General features: G+C 40.5%; 1 protein-coding gene across 1 annotated transcript in view; it reads left to right on the top strand.

The window, feature by feature from the left end:
• CERS3 (ceramide synthase 3) overlaps nucleotides 1-22,810 on the top strand; it is a 134,414-nt gene that overhangs the window by 73,206 nt on the left and 38,398 nt on the right. The window contains exon 10 of the mRNA XM_040257028.1: nucleotides 16,975-17,128. Coding sequence (XP_040112962.1) covers nucleotides 16,975-17,128 — 154 coding nt within the window. The remainder of the gene's footprint in view (nucleotides 1-16,974; nucleotides 17,129-22,810) is intronic.

Raw genomic sequence — 22,810 nt, 5'->3', positions numbered from 1 at the left:
CCATGTGGTGTTGACTAGCACTTTGCAGTAGGAAAGGGGCTGGTGGTGGAAGCCATCTCAGCATAGTGGTGGCCATAATAAGCTATAACTACCATGTTTGAGTGCTCACGGTATGCTAAGCTCTTCCCATTTGTCAACTCATTTAATCCTCATGACAACCTGATGAGGTGAGTTCTGTCTTATTACAGAAGAAACTGAAGCCCAGAGCAGCCAGTAACTCGCTGTAGATGCCCAGGAAACCATGATCCAAATGTAGCAGGCTCCAGCCCCCGTGCTATTGACTGACCGCTCCTCTCTGCAGGGGCTTCTCTGTCTCCGGGGCTGTTTGTCAATGGCAGTCTCTTCCATTTCTAGAACTCTTAAGTTTGCAAAGATGACTCTGTGTTTCTCTGGAGCCTCTTATTCAGAGAGGTGGGGTTAGTTTCACCCAAGGAACAGGAGGTAGTGTAGGTTGCCAGGCAAAAAATAGCAGCCTCAGTCCCAGAGCCCAGCTCTGATGATGCTAGGCCAAGTATTGTTTTTGTTGTTCGATCGCTAAGTCGTGTCTGACTCTTTGAGACCCCATGGACTACATACAACACGGCAGGCTTCCCTATCCTTCACTATCTCCCGGAGTTTGCTCAAATTCCTGTGCACTGAGTTGGTGGTACTGTCTGACCATCTTATCCTCTGCCACCTCCTTCTCCTTTTGCCTTCAGTCTTTCCCAGCATCAGTGTCCTTTCCAATGAGTCAGCTCTTTGTATCAGGGGGTCAAAGTGTAACTTCAGCTTCATCAGTCCTTCCAATTAATATTCAGGTTGATTTCCTTCAGTATTGGCTTGTTTGATCATCTTTTAGTCCAAGGGACTCTCAAGAGTCTTCTCCAGCACCACAATTCGAAAGCAGCAATTCTTCAGTGCTCAGCCTTCCTTATGGTCCAATTCTCACATCCATAGGTAACTACTGCAAAAACCATAGCTTTGAGTATAAGGGCCTCTATTATTCTCCTTCCCCAAATCTGCAGAGATTCCCAAAGCTCTTACAGGGAAGGCCACACCTCTGACCTTGGCTTTCTAGGCCAGTGGGAGATGGCTGCATTCACCAACCTAGCTTCATCTTACACACCCAACCCACGTCACCCCTCCTCCACCCTATCCCACCCCCTGCCCCCACCCACCTTGCCATACCAGTCTTCTTTTTAGCCCTTGAATTTTCCATAATGCCTCCACCTGAGAGTTTTGTACATGTCACTCCCTCTAACTCTGTCTCCCCTTCAGCTATAGAGAGAAGACGGAAATCTCTATTCAGTCAAAATCCTGGAATATTCTCCCATATTCTTTTCTTTTTTTCTTTGCATGGACCACAGTTAAATTGTATGTTTAGGTAGATATTTACATTCTTGATAGGATGTATAAAGGAGGTATTTTTGAGTAGATTCCTTTGTTAATTTTGACATTGACAAATTCCCATTAGGAGGCCTTGTATGGGGCCAGGTCCTGGAGTAGGCGATGGGAGAGTACATGTGAGAGGAAGGCGTCACGGCCACTGCCTGTGGGAAGCTAGCTGGCTAATGAGGAGTCAGCTCATATAAGAGCTTTCACTGTAAGGCAGAGTGAATCAGCCCAATGCTCTAAAGAACTTCATAGCAGAGGAGCCCTGAAGGCAGTTATAAGAGGTGATCAGGACAGATATTTTGTAGAGGAGTCCATGCTTTGATAGGTGAGGGGAATTTCCCATGAAAAAAGGAAGGGCATTCTAGACTGAGAGAGTGCAAAATAAGGCACACAGTTGCTTAAAGACCTAGCAAATAGGCTTTATTATATTATTTCCTTTAATCCCTGTGGATGCAGGCACCAAAATGTAAGCCCTACTAGCTCAGGAATTTCAGTATGTTTTATTCATTCTGGCTCCCACAAAGTGCCTGCTATCATTTTGGTGCTTAATCAATATTTATTGAATGAATAAGGTAGGTACTCATTGCTTCCATTTTACAGTTTAGAATATACACAAAGAAGTGACTCAGCTTACATAGAGTCAGGATTTTAAGAAAATATTGGGGATATATTTTATAATGTTAGGGGTGAGGAAAACATTTTAAAGCATAACACAGAAAGCAATTGTAAGGGAAACAGTTGATAATATTGGTTACAAAAGTGTTTTAAAATTTTATTTGTCAAGAAAAATTATAAACAAAGTTGTAAAACTCAGACCATGTGATATTTTTTAACATGATTAAAAAGTAATGCATTATTATTAATATATAAAGAGCATTTAGGAATCAGAAAAAGTAAACATCCCCCCCCAAAATTGGACAGATACTGCAAAGAAGCAGTTCACAAAAGTATAAATCATAATAATAATTTTTAAAAACTCATATATAACTTCATTTCACAAGAAATAAAAAAGTAAATACATAAGCAGTATAATGTTGTTTTAGGTAAAAGCTGACAGACTACAATGTTGATCAAGATCCCAGGAACACTCGCATACACTGGGTGCAAGAATATAAATTGGTGCAGTCTTGATGAGAAGCATTTAGCAATAGACTCCAAAATATAAAATGAATATACACCTTGATTCAGAATTTTAGCAACTTGGGAGGAAGTGAACAACTTAATCAAAATGTCTTCACAAGTAACATTCTCACAGTGTTCTTCATAATGTAGCAAAAATTTGGAAACAGATGTCTATCAATAAGAGATTAGCTAAATAAATTATGATATGTATAAATGGATTTCTGTGCATTTATTACATAGAATGGTATATAGTAGGGGTTGGCAAATTGGCTCATTGGCAAAATCCAGTTCAGTGAACTATTTTGCTCAGTTCAGTTCAGTTCAGTTCAGTTCAGTCGCTCAGTCGTGTCCGACTCTTTGCAACCCCATGAATTGCAGCACGCCAGGCCTCCTGTCCATCAGCATCTCCCAGAGTTCACTCAGACTCACGTCCATCAAGTCCGTGATGCCATCCAGCCATCTCATCCTGGGTCGTCCCCTTCTCCTCTGGCCCCCAATCCCTCCCAGCATCAGAGTCTTTTCCAGCGAGTCACCTCTTCACATGAGGTGGCCAAAGTACTGGAGCTTCACCTTTAGCATCATTCCTTCCAAAGAAATCCTAGGGTTGATCTCCTTTAGAATGGACTGGTTGGATCTCCTTGCAGTCCAAGGGACTCTCAAGAGTCTTCTCCAACACCACAGTTCAAAAGCATCAATTCTTCAGTGCTAAGCCTTCTTCACAGTCCAAATCTCACATCCATACATGACCACAGGAAAAACCATAGCCTTGACTAGACAGACCTCAGTCGGCAAAGTAATGTTTCTGCTTTTGAATATACTGTCTAGGTTGGTCATAACTTTTCTTCCAAGGAATAAGCGTCTTTTAATTTCATGGCTGCAGTCACCATCTGCAGTGATTTTGGAGCCCCAAAAAATAAAGTCTGACACTGTTTCCCCATCTATTTCCCATGAAGTGATGGGACCAGATGCCATGATCTTCTTTTTCTGAATATTGAGCTTTAAGCTAGCTTTTTCGCTCTCCTCTTTCACTTTAATCAAGAGGCTTTTTAGCTCCTCTTCACTTTCTGCCATAAGGTTGGTGTCATCTGCATATCTGAGGTTATTGATATTTCTCCCGGCAATCTCAATTCCAGCTTGTGTTTCTTCCAGCCCAGCGTGTCTCATGATGTACTCTGCATATAATTTAATAAGCAGGGTGACAATATACAGCCTTGTCTTACTCCTTTTCCTATTTGGAACCAGTCTGTTGTTCCATGTCCAGTTCTAACTGTTGCTTTCTGACCTGCATATGGGTTTCTCAAGAGACAGGTCACGTGGTCTGGTATTCCCATCTCTTTCAGAATTTTCCACAGTTTATTGTGATCCACATAGTCAAAGGCTTTGGCATAGTCAATAAAGCAGAAATAGATGTTTTCTGGAACTCTCTTGCCTTTTCCATGATCCAGCAGATGTTGGCAATTTGATCTCTGGTTCCTCTGCCTTTTCTAAAACAGCTTGAACATCTGGAGTTTTGCAGTTCACGTATTGCTGAAGCCTGGCTTGGAGAATTTTGAGCATTACTTTACTAGCATGTGAGATGAGTGTGATTGTGCGGTAGTTTGAGCATTCTTTTGCATTGCCTTTCTTTGGGATTGGAGTGAAAACTGACCTTTTCCAGTCCTGTGGCCACTGCTGAGTTTTCCAAATTTGCTGGCATATTGCGTGCAGCACTTTCACAGCATCATCTTTCAGGATTTGAAATAGCTCAATTGGAATTCCATCACCTCCACTAGCTTTGTTCGTAGTGATGCTTTCTAAGGCCCACTTGACTTCACATTCCAGGATGTCTGGCTCTAGATGAGTGATCACATTATCATGATTATCTGGGTCATGAAGATCTTTTTTGTATGGTTCTTCTGTGTATTCTTGCCACCTCTTCTTAATATCATCTGCTTCTGTTAGGTCCATACCATTTCTGTCCTTTATCGAGCCCATCTTTGCATGAAATGTTCCCTTGGTATCTCTAATTTTCTTGAAGAGATCTCTAGTTTTTCCCATTCCATTCTTTTCCTCTATTCCTTTGCATTGATTGGTGAAGAAGGCTTTCTTATCTCTTCTTGCTATTCTTCAGAACTCTGCATTCAGATGCTTATATCTTTCCTTTTCTCCTTTGCTTTTCACCTCTTTTCTTTACACAGCTATTTGTAAGGCCTCCTCAGACAGCCATTTTGCTTTTTTGCATTTCTTTTCCATGGGGATGGTCTTCATCCCTGTCTCCTGTACAGTGTCACCAATCTCATTCCATAGTTCATCAGACACTCTATCTATCAGATCTAGGCCCTTAAATCTATTTCTCACTTCCACTGTATAATCATAAGGGATTTGATTTAGGTCAGACCTGAATGGTCTAGAGGTTTTCCCTACTCTCTTCAATTTGAGTCTGAATTTGGTAATAAGGAGTTCATCATCTGAGCCACAGTCAGCTCCTGGTCTTGTTTTTGTTGACTGTATAGAGCTTCTCCACCTTTGGCTGCAAAGAATATAATCAATCTGATTTTGGTGTTGACCATCTGGTGATGTCCATGTGTAGAGTTTTCTCTTGTGTTGTTGGAAGAGGGTGTTTGCTATAACCAGTGCATTTTCTTGGCAAAACTCTATTAGTCTTTGCCCTGCTTCATTCTGCATTCCAAGGCCAAATTTGCCTGTTACTCCAGGTGTTTCTTGACTTCCTACTTTTGCATTCCAGTCCCCTATAATGAAAAGGACATCTTTTGTGGGTGTTAGTTCTTAAAAAGGTCTTGTAGGTCTTCATAAAACCGTTCAACTTCAGCTTCTTCAGCGTTACTGGTTGGGGCATAGACTTGGATAACTGTGATATTGAATGGTTTGCCTTGGAGACAAACAGAGATCATTCTGTCATTTTTGAGATTGCATCCAAGTACTGCATTTTAGACTCTTTTGTTGACCATGATGGTACTCATTTCTTCTGAGGGATTCCTGCCTGCAGTAGTAGATATAATGATCATCTGAGTTAAATTCACCCTTTCCAGTCCATTTTAGTTTGCTGATTCCTAGAATATCGACATTCACCCTTGCCATCTCTTGTTTGACCACTTCCAATTTGCCTTGATTCATGGACCTGACATTCCAGGTTCCTATGCAATATTGCTCTTTACAGCATCAGATCTTGCTTCTATCACCAGTCACATCCACAACCGGGTATTGTTTTTGCTTTGGCTCCATCCCTTCATTCTTTCTGGAGTTATTTCTCCACTGATCCCAGTAGCATATTGGGTACCTAATGACCTGGGGAGTTCCTCTTTGATATCCTATCATTTTGCCTTTTCAGGGTTCTCAAGGCAAGAATACTGAAGTGGCTTGCCATTCCCTTCTCCAGTGGACCACATTCTGTCAGACCTCTCCACCATGACCCGCCTGTCTTGGGTTGCCCCGCAGGCATGGCTTGGTTTCCTCGAGTTAGACAAGGCTGTGGTCCTAGTGTGATTAGATTGACTAGTTTTCTGTGAGTATGGTTTCAGTGTGTCTGCCCTCTGATGCCCTCTTGCAACACCTACCATGTTACTTGGGTTTCTCTTACCTTGGGCGTTGGGTATTTCTTCACGGCTGCTCCAGTAAAGCACAGCCGCTACTCCTTACCTTGGACGAGGGATATCTCCTTACCGCCACCGTTCCTGACCTTCAGTGTGGGATAGCTCCTCTAGGCCTTCCTGTGCCTGCGCAGCTAGTAAAATTTTATTGGCACACAGCCATACCTGTTAATTGATACATTGTTTATAGCTAGTTTCACACTGCAGTGGTCACTTGATCAGTTGCAACAGAGACCAAATGGCCCAGAGGCCTGAAATATTTATTATTTATCCCTATTAAAAAATGTTTGCTGATCCCTAATTTATAAATATGTTCATTGACATGGAAAGCTCTCTGTGACATGTTTGGTTGCTAAGTCGTGTCCAACTCTTTTTGTGGCCCCATGGACTGTAGCCCACCACGCTCCTCAGTCCATGGGATTCCCCAGCCAGAATACTGGAGTGGATTGCTATTTCCTTCTCTAGGGGATCTTCCCAACTTAGAGATCAAAACTCTGCCTCCTGCATTGGCAGGCAGATTCTTTACCCCTGAGCCACCAGGGAAGCCCAAAAGCAAGGTACAAAATCACAAGCACAGTGTACTCCCTGTTATATAAAATCATGTGGTAATAGGAAAGGGAGAAAACACTTTTAAAATGTATTTTTAAGAAAGATGTTTTGAATTATGTTTACCAGACATATTATGTACTGGATTACCTGAGAGTTGTGAGATTTTAAGTGATTTTTACTTTAACCTCTTTATATTTTCTGTAATTCCTAAGTTTCTAAAAAAAAAAGAAGTTACGTAAGTAAAATGGATAAATGACTGTTGTATTGAGTTCAGAGTTCATATCATTGCTTTTTGAATAAAATCTTGAATTAACAACTCACAAAAAAAAGGAAGTAGAACTACTAAGGGAACTGTCAAAGGTTGCAAATAATGCAAGCGGAAATTGTTTTATTTTTTAAATTAGCAAATTTTAAGCCCAGTTGGTACTGGTTGGAGGGTTCAATAAAACTCTTCTTTCATAAATTGCTTGTGTCCTTATCAGTTCAGTTCAGTTGCTGCTGCTGCTGCTGCTAAGTTGCTTCAGTCGTGTCCGACTCTGTGCGACCCCATAGATGGCAGCCCACTAGGCTCCTCTGTCCCTGGGATTCTCCAGGCAAGAATACTGCAGTGGGTTGCCATTTCTTTCTCCAATTCATGAAAGTGAAAAGTGAAAGTGAAGTCACTCAGTTGTGTCCGACTCTTTGCAACCCCATGAACCGTAGATGCTAGGCCTCTCTGTCCATCACCAACTCCTGGAGTTTACCCAAACCCATGTCCATTGAGTTGGTGATGCCATCCAACCATCTCATCCTCTATCGTCCCCTTCTCCTCCTGTCCTCAATCTTTCCCAGCATCAGGGTCTTTTCAGATGAGTCAGCTCTTTGCTTCAGGTGGCCAAAGTATTGGAGTTTCAGCTTCAACATCAGTCCCTCCAGTGAACACCCAGGACTGATCTCCTTTTGGATGGACTGGTTGGATCTCCTTGCAGTCCAAGGGACTCTCAAGAGTCTTCTCCAACACTACAGTTCAAAATCATCAATCTTCAACACTCAGCTTTCTTTATAGTCCAGCTCTCATATCTATACATGACCACTGGAAAAACCATAGCCTTGACTAGACAGACCTTTGTTGGCAAAGTAATGTCTCTGCTTTTGAGTATGCTGTCTAAGTTGGTCGTAACTTTCCTTCGAAGGAGCAAGCATCTGTTAATTTCATGGCTTCAGTCACCATCTGCAATGATTTGGGAGCCCAGAAAAATAAAGTCTGACACTGTATGCACTGTTTCCTCATCTGTTTGCCATGAAGTGATGGGACCAGATGCCATGATCTTAGTTTTCTGAATGTTGAGCCATAAGCCAACTTTTTCACTCTCCTCTTTCACTTTCATCAAGAGGCTCTTTAGTTCTTCACTTTCTGCCATAAGGGTGGTGTCATCTGCATATCTGAGGTTATTGATATTTCTCCTGGCAATCTTGATTCCAGCTTATGCTTCCTCCAGGCCAGCGTTTCTCATGATGTACTCTGCATAGAAGTTAAGCAGGGTGACAACATACATCCTTGATGAACTCCTTTTCCTATTTGGAACCAGTCTGTTGTTCCATGTCCAGTTCTAACTGAGGTTTCTCAAGAGGCAGGTCAGGTGGTCTGGTATTCCCATCTCTTTCAGAATTTTCCACAGTTTATTGTGATCCACACAGTCAAAGGCTTTGGCATAGTCAATAAAGCAGAAATAGATGTTTTTCTGGAACTCTCTTGACTTTTCCATGATCCAGCAGATGTTGGCAATTTGATCTCTGGTTCCACTGCCTTTTCTAAAACCAGCTTGAACATCTGGAAGTTCACGGTTCATGTATTGCTGAAGCCTGTCTTGGAGAATTTTGAGCATTACTTTACTAGCATGTGAAATGAGTGCAGTTGTGTGGTAGTTCGGGCATTCTTTGGCACTGCTTTTCTTTGGGATTGGAATGAAAACCAGGATCCTGCCTCAAGGCTGTACCACCATTTGATTGCTCCTTCTCGGTTTCTGTATCCCCTCCCTTCCCTGATCAGCAACTGTTTGAATCTGCCTTTTGGGACTCAGGGAAGGTCAAGGATGCTGAACGAAGCCTAGATCCTACAAACAAGAAATAGAGAACACAGAACAGATCTGTACTCTAGAGCCCCACAGAATCCTGCTTAGTTTTAATTCAGGGAAGTGTGAAACTATGACTGATAACTTCCTGTCAAAATGGAGCATAGGACTGCCTCAGTTTGGAGAACAGACACCGACCTGGAAGTATTTCTGAGTTCCAAGTCCTAGATTTGAGTTCTGTATGATTAAAATGTCAATTTCTTGGTCTCCCATTTTGGGAGAAGTAATTGGAGGAGTGACAACTGGAATTTTAATAGACAGAATAAATCTCATTTCTTTTGAGAAGAATAAGCATGAAACCAGGTCTGGACCTGGCACTTTGGGGACACTTGTAGCCAGGTAGCCAGTTGCCTAGTTTTATAAAAAGTAAGGTTGCAGTTATTAGCTTCCTTCAGACATTGTTCTGAGAATGTCTGGTGGCCTCTAAGTCTGACACAGCTCAGAAAACTCAAGTTCTTAGCAATATAAGGACTAGTCTGAAATTACACCCATACTGTGACCTACTCATTTCCATGGATATCTGAACCATAGCTACTCTATTTTGATTTTTAATTGTGATATTCTCCTTAATAGCCAAAGCAGATACTACAATTAACAATGTTAGTGTTTTTCTAGGTATAAGAAGATGCAAGGATTGGGATTCATAAAATCTTTTCCTGAAAATATCTATCTGAAGGACTGTTCTTCCAGTTTTTCTGAGCGCTTCATTTTTTTATCTCCACCCTGAACTCCTTTCAGGGGTGTTAAAGGTCAGCAGCTGCAGTGGCCATTATTTGATCTTTGTAGAGGTAGATGGAAAGTGCCAGTTTTCAGTTGATAGGGCCCCTTCATGGTCATAAGCTTGACTATGATTTTGGGGGCACATCTCCTGACCATTTTCTCCCACGGTACTGAGAATGCTGACAATTCCCAGGTCTGGCAAATATTTCTCTGATAGGCCATTCAATGTGCTATTACTGTACTAGGCCATAAAACAGTATCCAGAATTCTCTGGACCACCTGTCTTACTAGCCTCTTGGTCCAGGAAAACATTCTCTCTTGTTGCTTCTTCCCATATCTAGAGTTACACTGTTATCATCAATCTCATATGAAACTATACATTATTTTATCAGAGGCTCAGTCACACAGTTGGTAATGTAAGAAACAGCGATTTTGTAAAACAGGCGAAATACAAATAACATAGCCAGCAGTAATAGTAAAGTTACAAGTAAAAATTAAGCTAAGAGCTTCCATTAGATGCAGCCCAGTGTATCCCAGGTCATCTGACTTAGTTTATTCCATACGAATCCTTATCTTCCAGGGAAATTATATATTGGCACTGTCTATAGGGTACATAGCCCAGTTTCCTAGTGTTACTAGACTGATTATCCTTCAGTTCAGTTCAGTCGCTCAGTCGTGTCCGACTCTGCGACCTCATGAATCGCAGCACGCCAGGCCTCCCTGTCCATCACCAACTCCCAGAGTTCACCCAAACTCATGTCCATCGAGTCAGTGATGCCATCCAGCCATCTCATCCTCTGTCGTCCCCTTCTCCTCCTGCCCCCAGTCCCTCCCAGCATCAGAGTCTTTTCCAATAAGTCAATTGTTCGCATGAGGCGGCCAAAGTATTGGAGTTTCAGCTTTAGCATCAGTCCTTCCAAACAACACCCAAGACTGATCTCCTTTAGAATGGACTGGTTGGATCTCCTTGCAGTCCAAGGGACCTTCAAGAGTCTTCTCCAACACCACAGTTCAAAAGCATCAATTCTTCGGTGCTCAGCTTTCTTCACAGTCCAACTTTCACATCCTTAGTAGACTTAATTGTTCCCAACATAGAGGAGACTTTAAACCTAAATCATCATAGCCTGGTGTTATCTATAGTAATCCATCCAGGAATTGTGGGAGATTTTTTCCTTTGCTGAAACTTTGCTTGTTGCTCTGATTGAGCTTGAGTAATAGAAGAGAATTCAAATTTATTACCAGAGTCAAAACAGGCCTTGTTAATTGGCCAAGTGAGGAGATCCCATCCAGTAGTATCAGTAGTGACCTGAACATGACTACAATTTTCCTTTTAAAGTAAATTTTCTCAGGGCCAACCAATTTGAGCCTTGGAGTGAAGAAATTCACCAAGGTAACCCAGAACTGGACACAGGTAATTGGCCACAATTCCAACAATTGGATTGATTTCTAAAACTAGCATAGGATCAGGCCTATGATAGAAAAGCATTTGATTTATACGCAAAGGTCCAAGAAGTTGAGAAAACATTATTGATGATCGTATGAATCAGGTGCAGCATCTTAGGCAAACTGTCTATCTCTGATGTTGTCTTCTTCTCATCCTGGTGTAGTGCAGTTTCTCCTCTGGGTGTCATTTTAAGGTGAGATCAGGTCAGCTGTCCTCTCTATAGACTAGTCCAGTGTAAGGGCCTTTGGAAGTGGGAATTAATCTAAGAGTCAATTTACCTTCAATTTCACTGTGAACAAGCTAGTTAAGAGTACCTGATAAAAAGGTCCTTCCATCCAAGTTGGAGACAGTCTCCTAAATTATGTCCTTTTCCAGTTCTGGTTGTAGATTGTGAGGCATCTGATCTTTGTCCAAAGATAGATTACTGAGATAAGCTTCAGAAACAAACTTAGGGTGTCTCTTAATAATTCAAGTGAATTTTGCATTAATATACTGTAACAGCAAAGAACTATTCAGGAAATGGGTCTTAGTAGATACAGACCTTCATAAACAAACTGGGATTTAACATTTATTGAAACATCTTTTTTTCCCTAAAATCACCCTCATTTTTACCAAATGTAACCAAATTAAGACTAGTTTGTTTGCAAAATAGTTCTGGTGTGAATAAACCTGACCTGATGATTTATATAACCATAACTGATCATAGACTTTTTGCTTTGCTGAAACATTTATAGAGTCTCAGACCAAATTTTTAAAATAAAATCTTTCAGGGCTAGGAAAAGTCATGCCAAAGGCTTATCACAGATTTTGCCTAACAAATCTGGGTGAAGTCTTCACTTTTCAAGGTCTCAAAAATTCCTTGAGATTTCTGTACTTGTTAGTGACATAACCTTCCTAACTTGTCTGATAAAGTTATTGGAAATCTAAGAGTTTCCAATCTCTGAAGGAGTCTGATAGAGATAATTGTTTCCATTTGTTTATAATTTTACCAAATTAATGTCATAATTAGCTTGAGGGGAATATTTACCCTACTTCTGGGAAACACTGATTCAAACTCATAAATTTTTTCAGATAGAAACCATAAAAGTTATAAGCATGTTCACCAGTTCAGTCCTTTTGTTAACCTTTGTAAAGTCATCAGGTTTCCCATTAGAATACCAGAACATGACAGAATTTTAGGAACTCCATGTAAGTTCTAGGATACCTATATTAGTAACATTTATCATACAACATAACCGAGAGGATTTATTACTCATTTGATAATAACTCCCATGTAATTTAACCAATCAAATAAACACAATTAGTTTAATACATCTCTCTTTGGGATGTTTCAGGGGCCCTCTGAAGCATGCCAAAGTTAACTAGAGGTCAAAAGAACTTCGATAGAATTTGATTTAGGAAATTTTGTCCCCCAAAATCAAAAGGGCTTAGAACAGTCAGTCAGATTCAGCCCCTGCTGTCGGGTGTGTCACTCAGCTTGCACGTGTCACAGTGGGTGTGCACACCAAGGCTCAAGGTCTAGTGAAAGTGGGTTCTGCCATCACGGTTCCAACCAGTTTTCCTGTGGCGAAGTCATTCCTAACAAAATCTACTTACCCAACTAATTGTAATCCAATCTTAGAAAATCCTGATCATGCATAACTCACTCATTTCACTACTCTTTCATTTCTCACACCTTTTCTTACTGAAAACACTTCCCTGAAAGGTTTTTTTTCCACGTTGTATTTGTTTCTTTTCTTGTTAACAAATTTGTAACAAATAGAATACAGTCTTATTTGACCTCTAGTAAATCTAGTTACAACAGAAGTATTATACTTATTGATGGTTCTAAAGACATGTCTATATTACCAAGTATTAATTTAATATTGAATATTTCCTTGTTCACATGAACCTGAAATTCATTTAGCTTAATTTGGAATTGTTTGATTTGTAAGTGCTTACATTTCTTTAAGACATTTAAATAGAGCTCATTTACAAATTAACCTCAACAATATTATCCAGAGACAAAGACACATACTGAGACACACACATATCCAGAGAGCCACAACACAAGATTTGGCTTCATTTTCTAAACTTAGTCATTAATCAGATATTACAATATAAAATTCACTAGTTTATAAATAACAGTTGGGATAAATAATATTTTTAAAAGCTTCTTCCCATTTGCCCTTCAGTCTTAAGAATTAGAAGTGGTATAGATTAGTGTTCCTAAGAGCCACCTCATGCGAAGAGTTGACTCATTGGAAAAGACTTATTGGAGGGATTGGGGGCAGGAGGAGAAGGGGACGACAGAGGATGAGATGGCTGGATGGCATCACTGACTCGATGGACATGAGTTTGACTGAACTCCGGGAGATGGTGATGGACAGAGAGGCCTGGCGTGCTACGATTCATGGGGTCGCAAAGAGTCGGACACGACTGAGCGACTGAACTGAACTGAACTGAAGAGCCCTGATCTCAAGGCAAGGAAGAGAAAATCAAGCTCTAACAAAACAGCATCAGTTCTAAACAAAATGGCAGCCACACAAAGCAAAATGGCCATTACAAATCACAACACAGAACGCATACACATACCCAACCATCCTAATCAGACACTCCCTTGAATACAAGATTACATTGTCTCAGAAAACCTCCTATAGAGACACAGAACTTCATCCAAGTTCTACCAAAGTGAATGAAAGTAATCTCAAGTCTTCAAAGATTTCAAAGGGAGGAAAGGTCAGGCTGAAAGAAAAGAGGGAAGGAGGTTGGATGGGGGAGCAAAAGGGGTGACCTTACAGACATCTCTTGCCACCTGCAGATACCCAGGTGTTGTGGGACTACTAGGCTTCCAGAGAAGGGAGGACTAGAAATCGGCCCTACCAGAGACTAGGCCAGACCAGAACAGAACCAGAATTCAAACTAGAAACCAGAACAGGACCAGAATTCAAGTTCTCTGCCAAGCAAAGGTGATTGGCCTCTGATCCTCAGCTCAGTCTGAGGCCCTTTGACCAGGCTCCTGTGTCTAAGACTGGGGGACTAGAAAAAAGGGTAGGATAGGAAGGGTTAAGGAGAGGAAAGAGAAAGGGAAGGTGAGAGAGGTCAGTAAAGTCTCTTGTTCCTTACCCTCTCGGGGCACCCTGGCCAGTTGTCTGCGTCAGGAGGAGACCAAGGACAAAAGGGTCCCAGTTGGAGCTACTGGGTTTGGTCCATTGGTGGGCAAGCTGGTCCCCAAGCACCCTGAGTGGTCCGAAGGTCATTTGAGTTCCCCAAGTAGTCAGGATGTCAGTGGTAGTGAAGAAGAGTCCACACCAGAGTCACCATTTGTTGCAGGAAGGGGGACCCCTTCCAGGGCCCAGAAATGGGTTCTTGTCTAACACTCAGAAACCAGTTGTCTGAGGAGACACGTGTGCTAACAGAGCAAGAGGTTTTGTTGGGAAAGGGCGCCCAGGTGGAGAGCAGTCATGAAAGGGAACCCAGGAGGACTGCTCTGCCCCATGGCTCGCAGTCTCAGGATTTATGGTGATAGGATTAGTTTCTGGGTTGCCTCTGACCAATCGTCCTGACTCAGAGTCCTTCCTGGTGGTGTGCACATTGCTCCGCCAAGATGGATGCCAGTGACAAGGATTCTGGGAAGTGGTCAGACACGTGGTGTCTCTTCCGGTTGGTGGTGGCTTACTAGTTCTGTGTTCTTTACCAGGACCTCCTGTCATAAAACAGCTCATGCAAATGGTGACTGTGGTGCCTGGCCAGGGTGGGTGGATTCAGTCAGTGTGCTTCCCCTAACACACCAAATTGTTCAAACAGTGTAAACTTTTTTTTTAAGAACGTAAAGTAGGGGTTTATTTAAGTAAGGATATGCTCTCAGGGAGATTGAGCAGGCAGGTAAGGAGCTGCCACACTGGATTTCTTTGGTAACCTGGTTATGATGGGCATACTGATGAAGGGGCAGGATATTCACTAAGGAGTAATTTGGGGGCATCTTCCCCAATTTTCATGCCAGCTCTATTTTCCTGAGAGGAAGAGGGATTTTTGTCCTTATTTAGCTTGAATCAGAAGTGTCAGTGCATGATGGGTACTTCTTATCTATAAGGCTAATTTTATTTTTAATAAGATCATAATGAGAAAAAGGCTACATTTGAACACAGGAGATTGCCACCTTTCCCCACCTTTCTTTGTCTTCTATTCTGACCCTTATCACTCAATTTCCTATCAGTCTGAAAGTTTCTGCTTTGCTTTGTCTATGGACCCCTGTTGTTTACAAGATGTGTGATTTCCTGCTACCTTTTCTCTGCTCATATCTAGCTACCTGAATGCGGTAAGATTTCCCCCTCAAGGAGTCTGGACTCTTAAAACTTTATAAGTGGCAGAGGGGCCGATGGTCCATCTTCTGTAACTGCTTCAGGCTGACCGTGGGCATTGTCCCACCTGTGGATCCAGATCTCCTTGCTATTTGTCAGAAATAAGGTTCTAGGGATTGTGTGTAAACTGTTTTGATTTAAAGCCAAATGAAACTGAATGTAAGATTCCACAAGTGGTACTTTTACTGCAGTGGCAAAGTCTCTACAGAATAATAGTAAGTGCTGCTGAAGATGAGCAGCAACTGGCATTCTCATTCTTTGCTGATTAGGATGCAAAATAGTTATTTTGGAAAACAAGTTTTCAGTTTCTTGTAAAGTTAAGTGTATACTTGACAGTGTGATACCCAACAGTCCCACCTGTATGTATTTACCCTTAAAAAATGAAAACTCATGTGTACACAAAAACATATATATTACATAAATGTTTATAGCAGTCTGTCCACAATTGTCAAAAACTGGAAACAATGCAAATGGTCACTAATGGGTATGCCCACACAATAGAATACCACTCACTAGATTAAAAAAATCACGCTATTGATACCCACACAGCTTACATGAATCTCAGAGGCTCTGTGCTGAGTGAAAGAAGGCAATCTCAAAAGCTGACACACTGTATGATTCCATTTATATGGCCTTCTTGACAAGACAAAGGGATGGGGAATAGATAAGTGGTTGCCAAGTGTTAGGTCTGGGGATATGACTATAAAGGGACAGCACCAGGATTTGGGGGTTGATGGAACCACTCTGTCTCTATATTGTGGTGGTGGTTACACAAATCTATGCTTTTATTGTAATTTGTATAACTGCACACCCCCAAATAGTCAATTTTACTATCAGTTCAGTTCAGTTCAGTCGCTCAGTTGTGTCCAACTCTTTGCAACCCCATGAATCACAGCACGACAGGCCTCCCTGTCCATCACCATCTCCCGGAGTTCACTCAAACTCAGGTCCATCAAGTCGGTGATGCCATCCAGCCATCTCATCCTCTGTCGTCCCCTTCTCCTCCTACCCCCAATCCTAAATTTAAATATATGTAAGAAAAGTTAGAGAAGAATGCACAAAATTACAGTATTATTTTTTTTAATTGTAATTTTATGGGCAGTGTTCTTATTTTTCAATTTTGTATGAAAAAACTATATTTACAAACATGTATAAACAGCAATGTTTGCAGTTTGGGAAGACAACAGATAGCCTTCATACTGCAATTGTATCTGAAAGCACTGTGCATCCTGGTCATTGAGGGCAGTTCATATTATGTCCAGGAGTCTGTTTATGAAATTAATAAAGTATTCAATTCACTTTAGAAAGTGGAAGTAAAAGTAATAATAGAATTTTTGCTTCTTTAAAAGTCTGTTTTATCCAGAAAATTTACTCATGTAAAATTTCCCATTCACTTTTGATGCCAAATAAATGAGACTGTGTCCAAAAGGCAATAATAACCCCATGCACACATGCATTATCTCATGTTCTCCAGTCCTGGGAAGGTGAGTGGGGTAAGGATATACAGTTCTCTTTGCAGAGAGGAAACTGATGTAGAGGAACATTTGTGACTTTCCAAAAATGATATAAAAGGTGATATTACCATATTGTTTTCTTTTGAGTCTTTCCTGAACATTATTAGAAATGAAATAAATGTATGCCTTGAGAGAAAAAGTACTTGTTTCCTCACTGAAAATTCAGAAGTGCTTTGACTGTAACAAAACATTCTCATTTGTTTGGTTTTTCAGGATTTTATATTGCACGCTGATTCTGCCTCTGCACTACCTTCAACCTTTCTTTTCATACATCTTCCTCAACCTACAGCTCATGGTCCTGCAAGTTCTTAATCTTTACTGGAGTTACTTAATCCTGAAGATGCTCAAAAGAAGTATATTCACGAAGGTAAGGGCCATTCAGGTTTTATTGCTCTTAGCAAGTAGATTTCATTGCCAGAACAAAGGTGAGGCCCAGATGATGGAACATTCTACTTAATTTATAGTTAACCAGAATTTTTTTTTCTTGATTTGATCGTCTTGATGAGAATTTCTTCAAAATATTTTTTAAAATATTATAACAGAGATTGAGAATTTGTCTTTTCAAGTTCTTTATGTCTGACAGGCCCTACTAAGTAATTTTGAACATATAAATGAATAAACAATTTTGGGAAAGAAGTCACAGTATTTTGGATGGCCAGTTACAAAATAATTTATGAATCTGTTTATGGTCATTAAGTAGATTTCCAAGGTGTTCTTAAGAAATTGCTTTTATTAGAGGACAAGGATTTTCTGGAAAATTTTTATTCAAGAATTGATTGCTGCTTCTTGAAGAAAGTCCTAACGAGTCTAAATTTGCTCCAGTTTGGGGCAGGCTTTATGGTGAGAGTTAAGTGCTGTTTCAGATCCTTAGTTCACCTTTGCTGATTGTCCAGTTTGTACATAATGTTCTCCCACTGAGCTTCCTTCTCCTCTCTGAAATTTTGTCCATTATTTGCCAATACTCTTTTTCTGAAAATATCTTCTTCCCTAAGAAATGAATAATACATTTTAGACAATGGAAGGGAATTTTTTTGTTTGTTTCATTTAGAATTCTAGTTTTTAATTTCAGAACAGGGAGGAGATGGCTTAAAGAAATGAATAAGACACAATTGTTGCTTTTGGGGAAACAGCCCAGAATCTAGTTGGGGAATATTCATCTACTAGCAAATATATTTGTTGTATAGAATGTCCTGTGCCGAAGAGAGGTCCCCAAAACTTGCTGTGAAAAACAAAAGAGGAATTGACTCAAGGTGACCAGGGAAAGTTTGGTTATATAGATGGAATTTGACTGGAATTTTTAAGGCAAGTTAAAAAAAAAATCAAGTCATAACTCCTTCCTTGCCTAGAAGTCATACATATAAGGGAATTTTAATTAAGAATCTTTCAAGGTGAAAGTTACAGCTGGCCCACTTTTGGGTGTTACTTAATCCCCATATAACATAGCATTGTATCATGATCAGAATGAGTGACATATGTAACAGATGTGCTTGTAGTTTATCTGATAAGCTCAACTTTTAAATAGAATCTCTGATTAATTTATTTTCCTACTTTAGCATTTGTGTCTCAAAGATCATTGAAAAGTTGACAAATGAAGTTGAGGTTGCCATAAATGACCTCTAGGTCTTCTAAATCTAGACAAAGGTATTGGAAATTAGTCTACATCTGGATTAATCCCAAATCAAATCCTGAATATTTTTTAAACTAAACTGATGATTCGAACTTGTTTTCCTGAGAAAAAATTCTTTTCTTTAGCTGGCTGCTGCTGCTAAGTCGCTTCAGTCATGTCCGACTCTGTGCGACCCCATAGATGGCAGCCCACCAGGCTCCCCTGTTCCTGGGATTTTCCAGGCAAAAATACTGGAGTGGGTTGCCATTTCCTTCTCCAAGGCATAAAAGTGAAAACTGAAAGTGAAGTCATTCAGTTTTGTCAATTCCTAGCAACCCCATGGACTGCAGCCTACCAGGCTCCTCCATTCATGGGATTTTCTAGGCAAGAGTACTGGAGTGGGTTGCCATTGAGTGGCTTAGAAAATAAACCTTTCATTGAATGATTCTAGTTTATTAATGTTCTCAATAGTTTTTCTATGATCTCTGCAAAAATTACTTTATCTCTAAGTGACAGGTACAGTTGAAGTAACTGAATTTGAGCAGTTAAGACAATCTGTATATCCAGGGGTTGGAAGGAAGGCAGGTCGCTGAACTGAGCCTGCCCTGCCTTCGGGTCCAGCCTTCCTGGAGCTCCTGTCCCAGTCAGAAGCCATTCCCTTTTTAACTGATTGTCGTCGTTGTTCAGGCCCTAAGTCATGTCAGACTCTTTGCAACATTATGGACTGTAGCCTGCCAGGCTCCTCTGTCCATGGGATTCTCCAGGCAAAAATACTGGAGTGGGTTGCCATTCCCATCTCTAGGGGATCTTCCTGACCCAGGGATCAAACCCACATCTCGTAGTGAGTGACAATAACTACAGGCTTGGAAGGGATCCAGGCAGAACAAAACTTGGAAACTAGAAAATACTCTTTGTTTGGTTTCATCATGATTTTCGTATTTTCTGATCTCTAATGGGTAATACCAAGCCTGATTAGAAACCCTGTGGGTTGGGGAGCTGTGGACAGGCATTCTTGATTTCTCATGCTGTACTTTGGAAAAGCTGTTTCCAATTGCAGTTTGACAGCAGCAGTGGAGGCCCCCGCGGCCCTAATCCGTGCAGCCCTCATGACTTCAGCTGGCTTGCATGTGCACTCTGTTTTCCACAGCAGTGGCAAATCTGGCTGTGAAATCAGCTTCTTCCTCCAAAGCCATAAAGCTGCCTTTTAAAGAATGCTGTTTGAAGGCGTAGTTGCATTGCAAAGGGGAGGAGAGGGATAGAGGCAGGAGCTGAAATTTTTAGAGGACAACTGAGTCAGTTTTCAATTCTGTTTAATAAATATTTAGCATTTAACACACAACACAATTGTTACTAAGGTGACTAATTCTTGATATTTATAAAATGGAATTGCAGAGGTCTGTAGGACTCCAAAATAGGAGGATTTTTAAAAATCCTATAACAGATTGAGAGTTTGTCTTTTCAAGTTCCTTATGTCTGATAGGCCCCTAATAAGTAATTTTGAACATGCAAATGAATAAATAATTTTGGGAAAAAAAGTCACGGTATTTTGGATGGCAAGTTACAAAATAATTTATGAATCTGTTTATGGTCTCTATGAATTTGCATGGTAGACTGAAAAGATAAAAGTGATTATTCTTTTTAAAAAATTGTGATTTTTTTAAGAATAAGAAAAACTTATTTTCCCTAAGCAATAGGATTGCTACATGCTTATGATGAATTTGCTACTTTAACAATATTGTTGTAATTTCAGGACACTAACATATACATACCATGGTTAGCAGGCAGCTTGCTTTTGAGGACAAGAATTGGCATTGAAACTTAACTGGTTCCTATAAAATGGAGGATTTTGTGATGAACTACCAGCCCACACATCACATTGAGAATTATGATGGGCTGACATATTAAGCTTACTCTCTTTGCAAACATGAGAAGTGCTTTCAGAGAAATTAGAAGAAGCATAGCATGCTTTTGTTTGATATTACTTAGAACTTGATCATTCTTAAGTTTTTATTTTCTTTCTTCTAAATATCATACTGAGTGCTGGCCAACTCAAGCATGTTTCTGTGACATCTTAGACTGGTACATCGCCAGAACATGGAGGTGGGACTGTAGCCTGCAGCTGTTACAGCCAGGCTGGAGAAGCCAGTGCCTTGGCAACTGGCCCTAGCCATCTGCTCTTGATAAGCAGTGTCTCTTAAGTTCACAGAATGACACTTCAACACATGCAGAACTATTTTAGTTAGAGAAAGGAACACTCTAATAAGGGAAACTGAGGAAACTGAGGCTCAACCAAATTCACACAGTAATTGCATGGTAAGGTCAAGACTAGAAGACCCTGAGTCTTCTAATTTATAATTGTTGTTGTTCAGTTGCTAAGTCATGTACGACTCTTTGCAACCCCATGGACTGCAGCATGCCAGGCTTCCCTGTCTTTCACCATTTTCCAGAGCTTGCTCAAATTCATGTCCATTAGGTTGATGATGCCATCCAACCATCTCATCCTCTGTTGTCCCCTTCTCCTCCTGCCTTCATTCTTTCCCAGCATCAGGGGCTTTTCCAATGAGTCAGTTCTTCACATCAGGTGGCCAAAGTATTGGAGCTTCAGCTTCAGCATCAGTCCTTCCAATGAATATTCAGGACTGATTTCCTTTAGGATGGACTGGTTGGATCTCCTTGCAGTCCAAGGGACTCTCAAGAGTCTTCTCCAACACCACAGTTCAAAAGCATCAATTCTTCTGCACTCAGCTTTCTTTATGGTCCAACTTTTACATCAATTCATGACCACTGGAAACATCATACTTTTGACTGTACAGACTTTTGTTGGCAAAGGGACATCTCTGCTTTTTAATATGCTGTTGGTCATAGCTTTTCTTCCAAGGAGCAGGTGTCTTTTAATTTCATGGCTTCAGTCACCATCTGCAGTGATTTTGAAGCCCAAGAAAATAAAGTCTGTCACTGTTTGCATTTTTTCCCCCATCTATTTGCCATGAAGTGATGGGACTGGATGCTATGATCTTTTTGAATGTTGAGATATTTTTTAAAATTTGTTTAGTTTTTATTGAAAGACAATTGCTTTACAGAATTTTGTTGCTTTCTGTCAGATATCAGCATGAACCAGCCATAGGTATACATATGTCCCCTCTCTCTTGAACCTCTGGAGCAGGACCAGATTAGAGTCTGAGCTGCCTCCACAGCAGGTCCAGAGACCAGTGCAGTGTTGCAGGGCATATTAGGGAGGTGAGGTGAACTGTGACTCCCAGCGAGGGAAAGGACGCTGACAGCAGAGACTCAAGAAAAACATTATTATTTTTATATTTTGAATGTTGAGTTTTAAGCCAGCTTTTTCACTCTTCTTTCACCTTCATTAAGAGGCCATTTAGTTCCTATTCACTTTCTGCCATGAGGATGGTATCATCTGCATATCTAAGGTTATTGATATTTCTCCCAGCAGTCTTGACTCCAGCTTGTGCTTTATCCAGCTCAGCCTTTCGCATGATGTACTCTGTGTATAAGTTAAATAAGCAAGGTGACAATATACAGCCTTGAGGTACTCCTTTCCCAGTTTTGAACCAGCACATTGTTCCATGTCCAGTTCTAACTCTTGCTTCTTGACCTACATACAGGTTTGTCAGGAGGCAGGTCAGGTGGTCTGGAATTCCCATCTCTTTCAGAATCTTCCAGTTTGTTATGACCCACACAGTCAAAGGCTTTAGCATAGTGAATGAAGCAGATGTTTTTCTGGAATTCCCTTATGTTTTCTATAATCCAAAGGATGTTGACAGTTTGATCTCTGGTTCCTCTGCCTTTTCTAAACTCAACTTTTACATCTGGAGTTTCTCGGTTCACGTACTGTTGAAGCCTAGCTTGAAAAATTTTTGAGCATTACCTTGCTAGCATGTGAAATGAGCACAATTGCAGTAGTTTGCACATTCTTTGGCATTGCTCTTATTTGGATTGGAATGAAAACTGATCTTTTCCAGTCCTGTGGCCGCTGCTGAATTTTCCAAATTTGCTGACATATTGAGTGCTTCATTTTAACAGCATCGTCTTTTAGGATTTGAAAGAGCTCAGCTGAAATTCCATTACCTCACTAGCTGTGTTGGTAGTGATGCTTCCTAAGGCCCATTTGACTTCACATTCGAGGATGTCTGGCTATAGATGAATGACCACACCATCATGGTTATCTGGGTCATTAAGACTTGCCACCTGGGAAGCCCTATAATACTTAACCTTTCCTAATTTTTCAGGGAAGATTAATAACCAGAAAATTAATTTAAAATAGTTGTATGGAGTAAAAATAGTGAGTACAGAAACAAACTGAGTAATCAAAATAGTAGATTAAAACATAGATCCTTCAATTTATTTTTGAACTTTTTAAAAGCATAAAACAGTTTTCTAATTATTTTTAAATGATTTTTAATCTTTACTTTTTTACCTCCTAGT

The sequence above is a fragment of the Oryx dammah genome, unplaced genomic scaffold (assembly GCF_014754425.2).
Source record: "Oryx dammah isolate SB20612 unplaced genomic scaffold, SCBI_Odam_1.1 HiC_scaffold_16, whole genome shotgun sequence".
NCBI lineage: Eukaryota > Metazoa > Chordata > Mammalia > Artiodactyla > Bovidae > Oryx > Oryx dammah.
The sequence above is the reverse complement of the archived record's forward strand: the minus strand, read 5'-3'. Positions and strand labels throughout refer to the sequence as shown.